Here is a 10,942-nt window from a genome sequence, read left to right as displayed (position 1 = left end):
GTGAGGAGTTGGGCTGCTACCACGTTCTCAGGGAAAGCCTCTCTGAGCAGGTGTGACCTTTGTGTAGAGACCTGACAGTAAGGAACTAGCTGGGAATTCCCTGGCGGTCCAGGGGTTAGGAATCTGCGCTTCCACTGCGGGGGGCACGGGTTCGATCCCTGGTCAGGGAACTAAGATCCCACATGCTGGCAGTGCGGCCAGAAGAAACAAAGGAACTATTTGAAATGAGGACACCTGGGGCAGAGGTAATGGCAAGAGCAAAGGCCCTGTGGCAGGCAGGAGTTTGGGATTCACGGAACCTCAAGGATGCGGGTGGGCAAGGAGAGAGGTGATGGGGGCCGGACAGCAGGGGCTGCACCACGCTTGGGCCTCGTGGCCTTTTGTACCTGGCACCCGGCACTGGCTTAGCCTCTAGTGCCCCAGTTTCCTGCTCTCACTTTTGCTCCCGAAATGTTTGTGGGGGGCAGCCGGTGGAGCTGGAGCAGTCCAGGCCCGCTTCCTTCTGGCAGCTCTGTGTTCCTGCTTTTGAGGGAGGAGGAAACGGGGGGTGGAGGAGGCCCAGCTGTTCTCTCCTTCTGCTGTGGGGGGTGAGGGGGTTGACTGGTGGTGAGCAGGGGGCGGGGATGTGGCTGATACCCTATGTGTCTCTTCCGAATCGTGATGGGCCAAGTCGAAAGGCAGCTTGTGGGTAAACTGAGGCACCGCGGATGGACACAGGATGGAGGAGGCCTTGAGGGTGGGGCAGGGGTGCACCCTGTAATAGGAGGGACATCGCAGCAGCTGACACTCGGAGCTGCAGCTTCCTTTACCCATCCCTGCAAGGCCTCAGGGCTGGGGCGATGCCCAGACCCCTGGGAAAGGGCCTCCACCCATCCAGGGAAGGCAGCCTCAGCTCCTCCTGGAAGCAGGCCTGGGGGAGGCACCCAGCTCCCACCCCCAACGTTAGCCGGATTAGAGGGCAGCGCTGGGCGGAAGAGATAAGCATAGAGAGGGAGGAAGGAGCCAGGTCCCCACCCCCGCCCAAGGGTCCAGGGAGAACGCGAAACAGGGCACGGAGAGCGCAAACTCCCGGTCACATCGCGAAATGGCGGCTTGGACTGTGCCTGACACGTAGTAGGCCCTCAAAAGCAAAAATGGTTTTTTGAATAAACACCCACAGGGTTGGGATTCGAACCCTGCGTTGCTTCTGCATCGCGGACTGAAACAGATGGAGCCGAAGTCCTTTATAAAAACTTTATTGGGGAAGGGGGGTAGAAAATGGGGGGTGACGCCCCTGGAATTGAATTAAATAAATAAATAAATAAATAAATAAATAAATAGAACAATAAATAAGCCCCCGTGTGAGTCTGGGGGGCGTCCCCCGGCCCGCGGGGAGAGGGGAGCAGGCTCACGCTGACGTCAGCTGGATGGCAAAGACCTCGCCCCCCGCCGGCGCCTCTGCGGTGCCCGCAGCTTCAGTTGCACCTTCGGCGCCCCCGCCCCCGCCGGCGCCGGCACCCGCGCCGTTGAGACACACGGCCTCACCCGAGCTCTCGGCCTCCTGCACATTATATTCGCCCTTCTTGCAGGCGGTGGACTGCACGTAGAAGGCCAGGCCGGCCCCCGCGGCCAGCAGCGCCGCGCCCCCAGCCGCGCCGCTCACAGCGACCCATAGCCACGGACCTGCGGGGTGCGGACGCTCAAAGAAGGTGGTCGAGCTCCCCCCACCCATCCAACACACCAAGCCCGGGCCACTTCTGCCCCTCCCCACAGGCATGAGGTCAGTTCTCACGTGCCTGGCAGGGAGCCCCAGGGAACCCAGCCTTGGAGGAAAGGAAAGACCCCAGTAAGGCCACCCCCAGCTCGGGTGAGGCCCTAGACCCATTTTATGGGCCACCCCATCACAGGGAGGATTTAAGCCCCTAGCCCCAGAGATACCCAGGAAGTCAAGCAACTCTCCTCACCCTCAAAAGGATGGTGGGGCGGGGGGGAACCCAGTCATTCCTCCACCCCAGAAAGACCCCAGCCCCAGAGATACGCGAAGCGGCAGCAGGATCCTGCTGGGTCCCCACCACTATCCTCTGCCTCTGTCCCTCTCCAGACCCCCTTCTCCACAGCCGCACGCTGGAAGGTGAATTGGATCAAGCATTCACCACGCAGAACCCACCCAAAGTTAAGTCCCTCCTCACGGCAGTCACAGCCCCGAAGGTTCCCTTCCCTTGGGCTCGTCAGCTCCCTCTCCTTCCACTTGCCACCCCCACTGCGCCATCAAAGCCCCACCCGCCAGGGCGCCCCTAATTTCCACCCCGGCTCACTTCTGTCTCATCTGTGGGGACTGAGAGGGAGGCAGGGACGGGGTCAAGAGTCCCAAGGCGCGGGTCACAGCCCCCTGTAGATCCCTCGCCCAGGCCCCCCCCCCCCCACCAGCTGCTACTTACCAGCCACGCGCACGGTGATGCGCCGGGTGTGGCGCCCATGCGCGTTGGTGGCTGCGCACTCATACTCGCCGCCGTGGCTGCCCATAGCGCCCGCCACGCTCAGCGTGCTGTTGTTGCTTGACAGGCCGATGTTGAGCGCCCCCGGGGGCGCACGCCAGCTGATCTGGGCTGGGGGCCAAGCCTCCGCTCGGCAGGTCAGCGTGAAGTTCCCTCCTGGCCGCACGCCTCCTGGAGGCGAGGCAGCCAGCTCGGCCACGACGGGGCGGTCTACAGGGGACAGGAGGTTGAAGGGGCCAGCCGCTGACCGAGAGCCCCCTTCTGAGACTGTCCCTCTTCAGATGAGCAGGCAAAGATCCTGCCTTACTTCAGAGCCCCATCCCCCTACAACTGGACTGCTGTCGGGGCTAAAATCCTGAGCCCTGCTTCACTGAATGGAAGGAGGTGGGGACCCACGCCAGGGCCCTTCAGACCCAGAACTTGAGGGGGCGGGGGCGGGCTCGGGCTCTTGTTCCCTAGAGTTTTCATTACCCTTAACATTTCATGTTAAGGCCAGGATTCCTTGTCCCCAGAAATGGGACTGGGGAGGTGCCCTTGAACTCCCCCGGGGAATCCCACCTCTTTTAGTCACTGTGCCCGAGACCGGATGCCCTCTATCTGGTGCTGCCCGCAACTCACACTCCACGCCCACGGTGACGATCCGGGCGTCAGTGCCGTGCGCGTTGGTGGCCAGGCAGCGGTAGATGCCTGCATCCTGTCGGGACACGCGCAGCCGCTGCGGCCGGGGCGCGCCCTCCCGGGAGCAAAGCACTTGTGGGGAGGGGCGACCCCGGGCGGAGCAGGCCAGCGCAGCAGCGTCGGCGCCTTCCAGCCACGTCTGGTGACTCGGGCAGGTAGATTCATCCATTTGCGGTGGCGCTGCAAAACAGCCATGGGGTGGGGGCGGGGGGGCTCGTTGTTCAGGGAGAAGCCGGGACCTGGAACACCCCCTACTCCCCGCCCGCCTGGGCCTCGCTCACACTCCGCGCTCACGGTGACCATCTTGACCACGGAACCGTGCTGATTGGTGGCGTTGCAGATGTAGGTTCCGGGTGCCAGTTCTCTAGGGATTTGAGGGGCTCTGGGACCAGGGTCTGGGGGTGCCAGCGGCAGCAGCGCCCCCTCGCTGGTGCCTCCGGAGCCAACGCACTCCACGCTCGGCTCTGGCTTCCCATCCACCTCACAGGAAAACAGTTGCCCAGATCCTTCCACCCACGTCCAATTGCTAGGGCAGCTCACCTCCTCAAAACTGGGGCCATCTGGGGGGCAGAGGGACTGGAAGTCAGGACAGGGTGATTCCGACGTACCCCGTCCTGCCCTGTGTTGCCCCCACTCACATTCCACCGTGACGGCTACATTTTTGGCTGCAGACCCTCGAGCATTAGTGGCTTCGCAGCGGTAGGTGCCCGCGTGCTCCCGGACCACACGCAGTGTGCCCTCGACGACCCTGGCTTCCCCAGAGCGCACACAGTTCACGTTGGGTGGCGGGACCCCATGGGCCACACAGCTCAGGGAGGCCTCTGTTCCTTCCAGCCAGGTAATGCGTTCAGGGCAGCCCACACTGTCCAGCGCTGGTGCGTCTAGAGAGGAGGGTGTTGTTGAGTTTTGGGGTTTAGGGACAGGTCTAATGTCCCTAGACCCTTTTTCCCATCCCAGGCGGGTAGGCTACGCTCTGCACAGGGACACCAAAGCAAAGGAGTTTCTCTCCAGTCAAGCCGTGCACTGTTTTGGGACTTCCTGAGCCCTGAAGTGTGCTTTTTTCCTGATTCCTACAAAGTGCCCACAGGACCCTCCCCAGTCTTTAGCTTAAAAATTGTTAGCCGGTTTGGAGCACCCACGTTTCCAAGACTCAGCTCAAACGCCAGGCCCCAGGCTCCTGTGGACACGTCCACCCCCTCCCCTCCATCCTTCTCTAAGATCTTTCCCTAATCCGGCTCACCAGCCTCTTGCCTTTCTCAAAATCCTGCTCAAAGGCACGCCTCAGACCCTGTTTCCACCTTCCTCTGTAGTCAGGCCACCCCTAGACACTGAGAACCAGACAGAGGTGCGCCCTATGCACCTCCACTCACACTCCACCGTCAGAGTCACGTCCTTGACCGCCTGGCCCTGGACGTTGGTCGCGGTGCAGTGGTAAGTTCCAGCGAGCGCGCGAGTGACCGGACCCAGCAGGCCCAGGGCCAGCACCGCCCCGCCGTCGGGCCGCGCACAGTGCACCGAGGGCTCTGGGTTTCCACGGGCCTCGCAGCGCAGCGTCTGCTCGGGCCCCTCCGGCCACGTCCAGCTCCTGGGACAGTCCGAATCGTCCAGCCGGGGGGCGTCTGCGGGCAGGGGCATGGGATACAAGAGGCTAGACGTGGACCGTGGGGAAATCCTCCACTTCCATGACACGGCCAGAGACCAGGCAGGCGGAGGTAGGCGAGAGGTTAAAGGCCAACTCACATAGGACGCGCAGCTCGGCGCTCTCGTTCTTTCTCAGGGTCTCCCCGTCAACTTCGAGGGTGGCGTCGCAGAAGAAGCCACGCCTGTCGTCGTTCTCGGTGGCGTTCAGCTGGAGCTGGGCGGGCTGTCCCGGGACTGCGGCTGGAATTCCGTCTAGTGTGACTAGGGCTCGGGCCCCGGCTGCGCAGGTTACTGTCACCATCTTCCCCTCGGGGGCGTTGGGCTCGCTCAGGGTCAGGAGGGGTTCCGGGAAGCCTGGGGACGGGGCATTGGCCGGGAGACCACTGACCATGCCCCTCCTGCGGTTCAAGGCTGCCCCTTATCAGCCCGAACCTTCCCCACTTCAGCCAAACCGTGGGTACCGTGCCCTGCCCCTCGGGCTGTTCAGGCTCCTCTCCCTTCTCGCCCCGCCCCTTTGAGGTGGTCAGGCCACATCTCTAGGGATCCTCGTCGGGTCTGCGACCTTCCCCTTTGGGCAGCTCAGACTCCGCTTCTCCAGCTACTATTGAGTCTTCCATCTGCCCCGCCCCTTCGGGACTCTCGGGCCACGCCCATTCCGATACCAGGGCCCCACCCACTATTTGCCCCGCCTTCGCCTTCCTCTGGCTCCACCCCCGAGCCGCCGAGGCCCCACTTCACTCCCTCTTACTGTAGACAGTCACGTTCTCTTGGGTCTCTCGACTCTCGCCCCCCAGGGTCACGTTGCAGACCAGCTGCCTGGCGCCCTCCTGCTCTGCGCTAGCTGTGGCTGTGGCAGTGGCCATGAGAGCGTCCCCCTCGAGGGTGACATCGGGACTCAGCCTCTGGTCCCCCAGCGCCAGGTAGACCTCAGCCTCCGAGGCTGGAAACAGCCCGTCCATGGCGCAGCTTACGGGTCCTTCTGAGCCCACTTCCAAGAGCCGGGGGGCAGCGAGGCGAGGGGGTTCCGGAGGCAGGACTGGGAGTAGAAGAACAGAGCTTGAACTTACGTATTGAACGCTCAGTATGTTCTAAGCGCTTTACAGGCACTCTATTATGGTATTATCCTCAAGGCACAGAGGGGAAAATAACTTTCAGCTGGTGAGTGTTAGGGTAAGAATTAGAATTCAGATTTCTCTGCCTCCAAGCTTCTTAAACATCGGCCCGACCCCCCCCGGGTCCCCTCCTCACACCCACTCACCGAAGGTTCGGAGCTCTCTGGGGGCTGAGCTGTTTTCAAACAGCCCCAGGCCATGCGGCCGAAGGTCCAGCTCCGCACGGCACGAGAAATTGGCCCCATGGTCCTCCCTCCGAGCAAGTACCGTAGCTGTGAGCACCGCACCCCGCGCTCGGGGTGGCTCCCCGGAGAAGCTGCGGCGGATCAGCTCCCGGGCGCCCCGCAACAGGGTCAATGTGAGACTCCCACGAGGCCCAGCGCCGGGGACCCTACAGCTCAGGGTGAAGTTCTCGCCCACTGGCTGCCAGGCAGGCAGCGGCACCAGTTCTACACGATCCGGCCGTTCTGCAACGGGGGAACCACGGCTGTTGGAAATGCCAGGGCTCAGCACGACGTGGCTTGGAACCCAGGGGCCAAGAGGGGGAGGGCGTGCTGATCCAGAGGGTGGGGCCTGTAGGAGAGGACCCCGTTACCCAGGGGGCGGGGCCTGGAAGGGAGGGAAAGTAGCTTGGCCTCTGAGAACTCACGAAAAGTGCGAATGAGCCCGCGAGCCTGCAGTGTGCGTCGCGCGCAGCGGAAGAAGCAGACGGGCTGGGTCTCCGGCTCTCGGATGTCCACCAACTGCCGCGCCAGCCAGCGCAAACCCCTCTGGGTCCCATTCCGGCGCAGCGAGGTCTCCAGGCCACCGCGCTCGGGCCGTGGGCAGTTGGTGCTGCAATTCAGCCACAGCGATCCCCCGCGCTCCACGAGCGCCACGCGGGGCTGTAGGTCCGCCCAGAAAGGCTCTTGCGCGACCACTGCCCGGAGAAACGCGAGCTCAGCCTGGGAGCCACCTCCCCGGGATCTAAGAGCCCCTATGCAGACTCAGGATTCCCAGGAAATGAGCAGAGGCCACAGCCAGGAGTCCCAAGTCCTGCCCAGGTCTCAGGTTTACAAGCGCGCTCCCACGGTCCAGACCTCGAGGGTGTCTCTGGTACATTGCAGCGGAGAGCCCTTCTCTCCAAGGTGCGGATGGAGTGACGGGGAAGAATGGGGGGGGAGGGGAGAGATGAGAGGAAACATGGGGTTTTCAACGCACACAGCAATGCTGGGAAGAGGGGACCCTGGGTGGGGGAAGGGAAGCGGACTGGTTCTCACGGTTCTCGCCAGGAGAAGGGGAGACTGGTTGAAGCGAGGGCAAAAGAGAGATGAGGCTGAGTCAAGCGAGGTTAAGGGAGGAGTCCAAACCCGGGTGAAGAGTACGGAAAGAGGACGCGGGGCTGGGCTCATGAAAGGAACCGCGGGAACAGCCGATGGACTCTGTTGCCAGGGCTCCGGGTGGAGCGGGAACAGTGCCTAGGAGTCACGGCAGTTGGTGAGATTTGGGTCTTCGTGGATTTCGAGTGGTGAAGATGCCAGTCCGTGGACCATGGTGCATAGCAGAGGGTTAGGAGGTACCCCGGGAGGGGACAGGGGAGATAATGGAGTCTCCAGAGCTCGAGGCTGGGTGCAGAAGAGCACCCAGGATCTCGAAGAAGGTAGGGTAGAGACCTGAGTGAGCGAGGAGTCCGGAAGCTTGGTGTCCAGTGTGTGTTGTGGGGGAAGAGGGATAGAGAAGAAGGCCCTGGGCTCAAGGTGGGGGCAGAAGCGTGGGAGCGAGGCGAGGGAGGAGCGGGGAGGGGCTTGTGGCCGCTTCTCAGGTCCAGAAACTACGACCCCGCCCTGTCCACCCTGAGCCGGACCGGCTCTTACCTGAGAGACCGAAGAGCCCCAGGCCCAGGGCAGCCCAGAGGCCGAGCAGCGCCCGGTGCAGCCCTGGCGAGGGTCCTGGCATCGCCGCCGCGGGGGAAGCGCAGGAGGCGAGGGGAGCGCGAGCGCTGAGCTGGGCTAGAGGACTGCGCGGCGCGGCGGGTGGGGTGTGGAGGAGGCTGAGTTGCGCTTGGGGATTGGTTTAACGTTGGTAACTTGGTTTCCAAGGAGGGGGCGGCAGCAGAGGCGGCGCGGGGAGGGCGGGAAGGCGAGCGTGCACCAGGCTACCGGCTTTGATGAAGGCGTGCTGGCAGGAGCGAGCGACCCCCAGGGTCTACATGGAGGCCGGCCCCATTGCCCGGAGACTTCTGGGGGCGGCTGCGCACTCCAGCGTCGTCCCCGGCGGCGACGCTGAGGTGGTGGGGATGCAGGGTTGCCCTTCTCAAACCCCCACCCCACCCCTTGCTTAGATGCTATGATAATGAGCTGGACTCCGAGCTCCGCCTCCACATTTAGCCCCTCCCACCAGCCCCCCCCCTTGGAGCGGAGATGGGTTGGGGGCTAGGAGAGATTTGAGACGTGCAGGCTGGGGATGAGAAGGCTCTAGGGGAGGATGTGGGGATGCCTCCCTCACTGATCCTTCCCCTTTTAACCCCTGGGAGCTGAGGGTTACAGCTACGCCTCTAGTCTTTCTCTGGCTCCGCCCCCGCACGCGACAGAAGGGGCGGGGACGAAAGTGACAGCGAGTTGGGAACGTGTGTGCTTGCGCGCAGCGTTCTCGGGCGTCTAAATTAGGGTCGGCTCGGCTCTGGGTCTGTATTTACCCAGCGTTCAGCGGGCACGTGTCTACGCGACTTGTGTGAGCAGGAGCCGCCAAAGAGCGCCTCTGAATCCGCTTTCTGCTCGGCGGGCGGGGCCCTGGGCCACGCGGGCCTTGCCAGGCATCCACTGCAGGCCCCGATTCTGCGTCCACGCGAGACCAAGAGACCAACTGTGATACTTTTGACTCCGCATCTGGGTTCCAGGTTTGGACACCCTCCATGTGCTCACCAGGCCCGGTGACTAACAGGACGTTTCCAGGATGCGAATCTGTGACATACACCATCGCCCCCCCCCCACCTCACCATCTGGTTGCTCCTTCCCCGCAGTCAACACATGGGTATCTTTTCTGCGTATCCACGTTCCTCACAAAGTACATTTGACCCAGCCCACCTGTGCTCTCACTCCCAGAACTAATGGTGAACTATGGGGATTAGTTCTCTCCCCACCCCTGCCCTCCAGGAAAGTGCAGGGTCTAAAGGGCGAGGGGGGGTAGGAAACTTAACATCCAATCAGAGCTGCTGCGTGGCAGCGCTGGAGCCAATCAGGAGAAGCCATACCATGAACCAGCCTTCCCACAGCCTAAAGCCCCCCTGGGCCCATGCCTTGCCCCTCTGCACCGCATTGATAATGCCCGCGGGAGAGGTTTTTACTACAACGGCTGGGAATGCGGAGGGAATGGGGCTCCAGCATGGGAGACCAGAGTGAAAAACCTCAGGTGCCCTCAGGGAGACAGGAATTTGGAGAAAATGATAGAGGCAAGGCCAAAAAGAAGACCACTTCAGTCAGAGGAGGTGCACTAATGGGGTACCTTTATGCCCAGGGGCAGAAGCTGGCTGAGGAAGACTTTATTGATCCAGGCAAGGTTCCCCCAAATGTTCCAGATTCCTTTTTCCTCCAGCTCAGCCAGCATGGACCACTGCCTCTATGCCCGAGACTTCATCGACAGGTACTTTCTCAGGCAGAGGGCCCCCACTACAAGAAGGATCCCCACAAGGGCTGCGATGGAAGTGGAGGCCAAGGCTTTGGATGCAGGGCTCCAAGCTGGAGACAAGAGGGGAGAATTAGGAACAGAGCACTTGGAGGTGTGACAACCCGCATGGACATGCTCTGGCTTGGCCCACATAACCCTTCCCCACTCTTCCCAGGGTTATAAGGGTGCCTCACCGAGGACTGGCAGCGTCATGGGTGCCGAGCTACTGAGGACCACCAGGCCATCGAGATTGAGGCGGGCGTAGCAGGTAACGGGCTGCCCGAAGTCACTGGGCCTGGCGCGTAACGCGTAAGTCAGCGTCACGTTGGCCAGATCTCGGCCGGTGAAGCGCTCCAGGCTCTCGGAGTAGATGACCCGGCCACCGCGCCTCAGAATCACCACCAGGAAGCCCACGGGGAACACGTGTGTCACATGGCAGCGCAGAGTGTACTCACTGCCCATTAAGACCGGAGGCTCCAGGATCACGCTGCGTGGCTGTTCTAAAGCAAGAGGGGGCCGCTGGGCAAGGTCCGAGGGCTCCCCCTAGCGCGACTGTCCGTTACCCCCGCTCCGTCCTCCTCCCCGCACCCCAGCCAGGCCTGAGCCCCTGTCCCTCACTGTAGGCGGTAATCCTGGCGGTGGCCCCCCGCGTTTCTCCCGCGCAGGTGACGAAGCAGTGCACATCGGAGCTCCAGGCCCTCACATCCAGCAGCTGGTAGGATACCCAACCGGGCCCACTGAGCGTGTCGCCTCGCCGCAGCTCGGTGCGGAGGCTGGAACCCTCCGGCAGGGGGCAGCTGCTGCTGCAGTTGAGCCACACTGAGCCCCCCGGCGGCACGGCCTTGAGCTCGGGGCTTATGCGCACCCAGAAGGGTGCTGAGGTCTCCGGGGGCGCGGGAAAGGGGCCTCCCGGGCCTTGCGTCCGCGCACTCCGGCGCCTCCGCGCGCTCCCGCCTCGCGGGTAGGAGGGCGACAGCAAAAGCAGCAACAAGAGGAGGAGCAGAGACCCCATGGCAAAAAGCCCGGACTGAGGGGCCCCGCGCCAGGGAGCCAAGGCTGGCTCCGGAGATAAGGAGGCCCGCAGCACCGCCTCTTCAGCCCCACCCCGGGCAGAGAGAGACAGAGGCTCCGGGGGGGCCCCGGAGCCCTGCGGTATACACCCCACTCCCGCAGTTTAAGAATGGGATTCTCCACCCCATTCTAAACCAAATGTCATCGTGTTTTTCTGGAGAGGGATCTTTAATTTTCACTAAAGTCTCAAAAGGCCCTAATAAACCCCAGATTTGGATTAGAGCCTGAGGGCTGGACCTTGAACTGGCAGCCTTCTCTTGGGGCAGGAAGTGGGAGGACAGGCCAGAAAAGGCTCCAGCTGGACATGACGCCTCCCCTCAACTC

General features: G+C 62.6%; 2 protein-coding genes across 4 annotated transcripts; both read right to left on the bottom strand.

The window, feature by feature from the left end:
* Positions 1-1,225: 1,225 nt before the first annotated feature.
* On the bottom strand, positions 1,226-8,003 carry ICAM5 (intercellular adhesion molecule 5). Of its 3 annotated transcripts, none has more exons than XM_060006604.1 (11): positions 7,759-8,003; positions 6,555-6,824; positions 6,052-6,372; positions 5,542-5,829; positions 4,893-5,147; positions 4,523-4,771; positions 3,791-4,033; positions 3,434-3,712; positions 3,093-3,332; positions 2,418-2,684; positions 1,226-1,662 (listed from the first exon to the last, which is right to left on the bottom strand). In XM_060006604.1, exons 1-11 carry the CDS (start codon positions 7,838-7,840, stop codon positions 1,388-1,390), a joined length of 2,769 nt encoding a protein of 922 aa, XP_059862587.1. In that variant the 5' UTR covers positions 7,841-8,003; the 3' UTR covers positions 1,226-1,387. The 3 variants fall into 3 exon arrangements, with proteins under 3 accessions (XP_059862587.1, XP_059862588.1, XP_059862589.1); XM_060006605.1 differs by having other exon boundaries at positions 4,893-5,033; XM_060006606.1 differs by lacking the exon at positions 5,542-5,829 and having other exon boundaries at positions 4,893-5,033; positions 7,759-8,001.
* A 1,381-nt stretch (positions 8,004-9,384) lies between these two features.
* On the bottom strand, positions 9,385-10,811 carry ICAM4 (intercellular adhesion molecule 4 (Landsteiner-Wiener blood group)). Its single transcript, XM_060006608.1, has 3 exons — positions 10,166-10,811; positions 9,742-10,047; positions 9,385-9,618 (listed from the first exon to the last, which is right to left on the bottom strand). Exons 1-3 carry the CDS (start codon positions 10,557-10,559, stop codon positions 9,500-9,502), a joined length of 819 nt encoding a protein of 272 aa, XP_059862591.1. The 5' UTR covers positions 10,560-10,811; the 3' UTR covers positions 9,385-9,499.
* Between the last annotated feature and the right edge of the window lie 131 nt (positions 10,812-10,942).

The sequence above is a fragment of the Delphinus delphis genome, chromosome 3 (genome assembly GCF_949987515.2).
Source record: "Delphinus delphis chromosome 3, mDelDel1.2, whole genome shotgun sequence".
Taxonomy (NCBI): domain Eukaryota; kingdom Metazoa; phylum Chordata; class Mammalia; order Artiodactyla; family Delphinidae; genus Delphinus; species Delphinus delphis.
The sequence above is the reverse complement of the archived record's forward strand: the minus strand, read 5'-3'. Positions and strand labels throughout refer to the sequence as shown.

Coding starts and splice junctions, on each gene's coding strand:
- ICAM5 (XM_060006604.1), bottom strand. CDS start 7,840: ATGCCAGGACCCTCGCCAGGGCTGCACCGGGCGCTGCTCGGCCTCTGG. Junction 4,034..4,522: donor CGTGACTCTGACGGTGGAGT/GTGAGTGGAGGT, acceptor CCTCCTCTCTAG/ACGCACCAGCGCTGGACAGT. Junction 3,333..3,433: donor GGTCACCGTGAGCGCGGAGT/GTGAGCGAGGCC, acceptor GCTGTTTTGCAG/CGCCACCGCAAATGGATGAA.
- ICAM4 (XM_060006608.1), bottom strand. CDS start 10,559: ATGGGGTCTCTGCTCCTCCTCTTGTTGCTGCTTTTGCTGTCGCCCTCC. Junction 10,048..10,165: donor CGCCAGGATTACCGCCTACA/GTGAGGGACAGG, acceptor CTCTTGCTTTAG/AACAGCCACGCAGCGTGATC. Junction 9,619..9,741: donor CATGACGCTGCCAGTCCTCG/GTGAGGCACCCT, acceptor TCTTGTCTCCAG/CTTGGAGCCCTGCATCCAAA.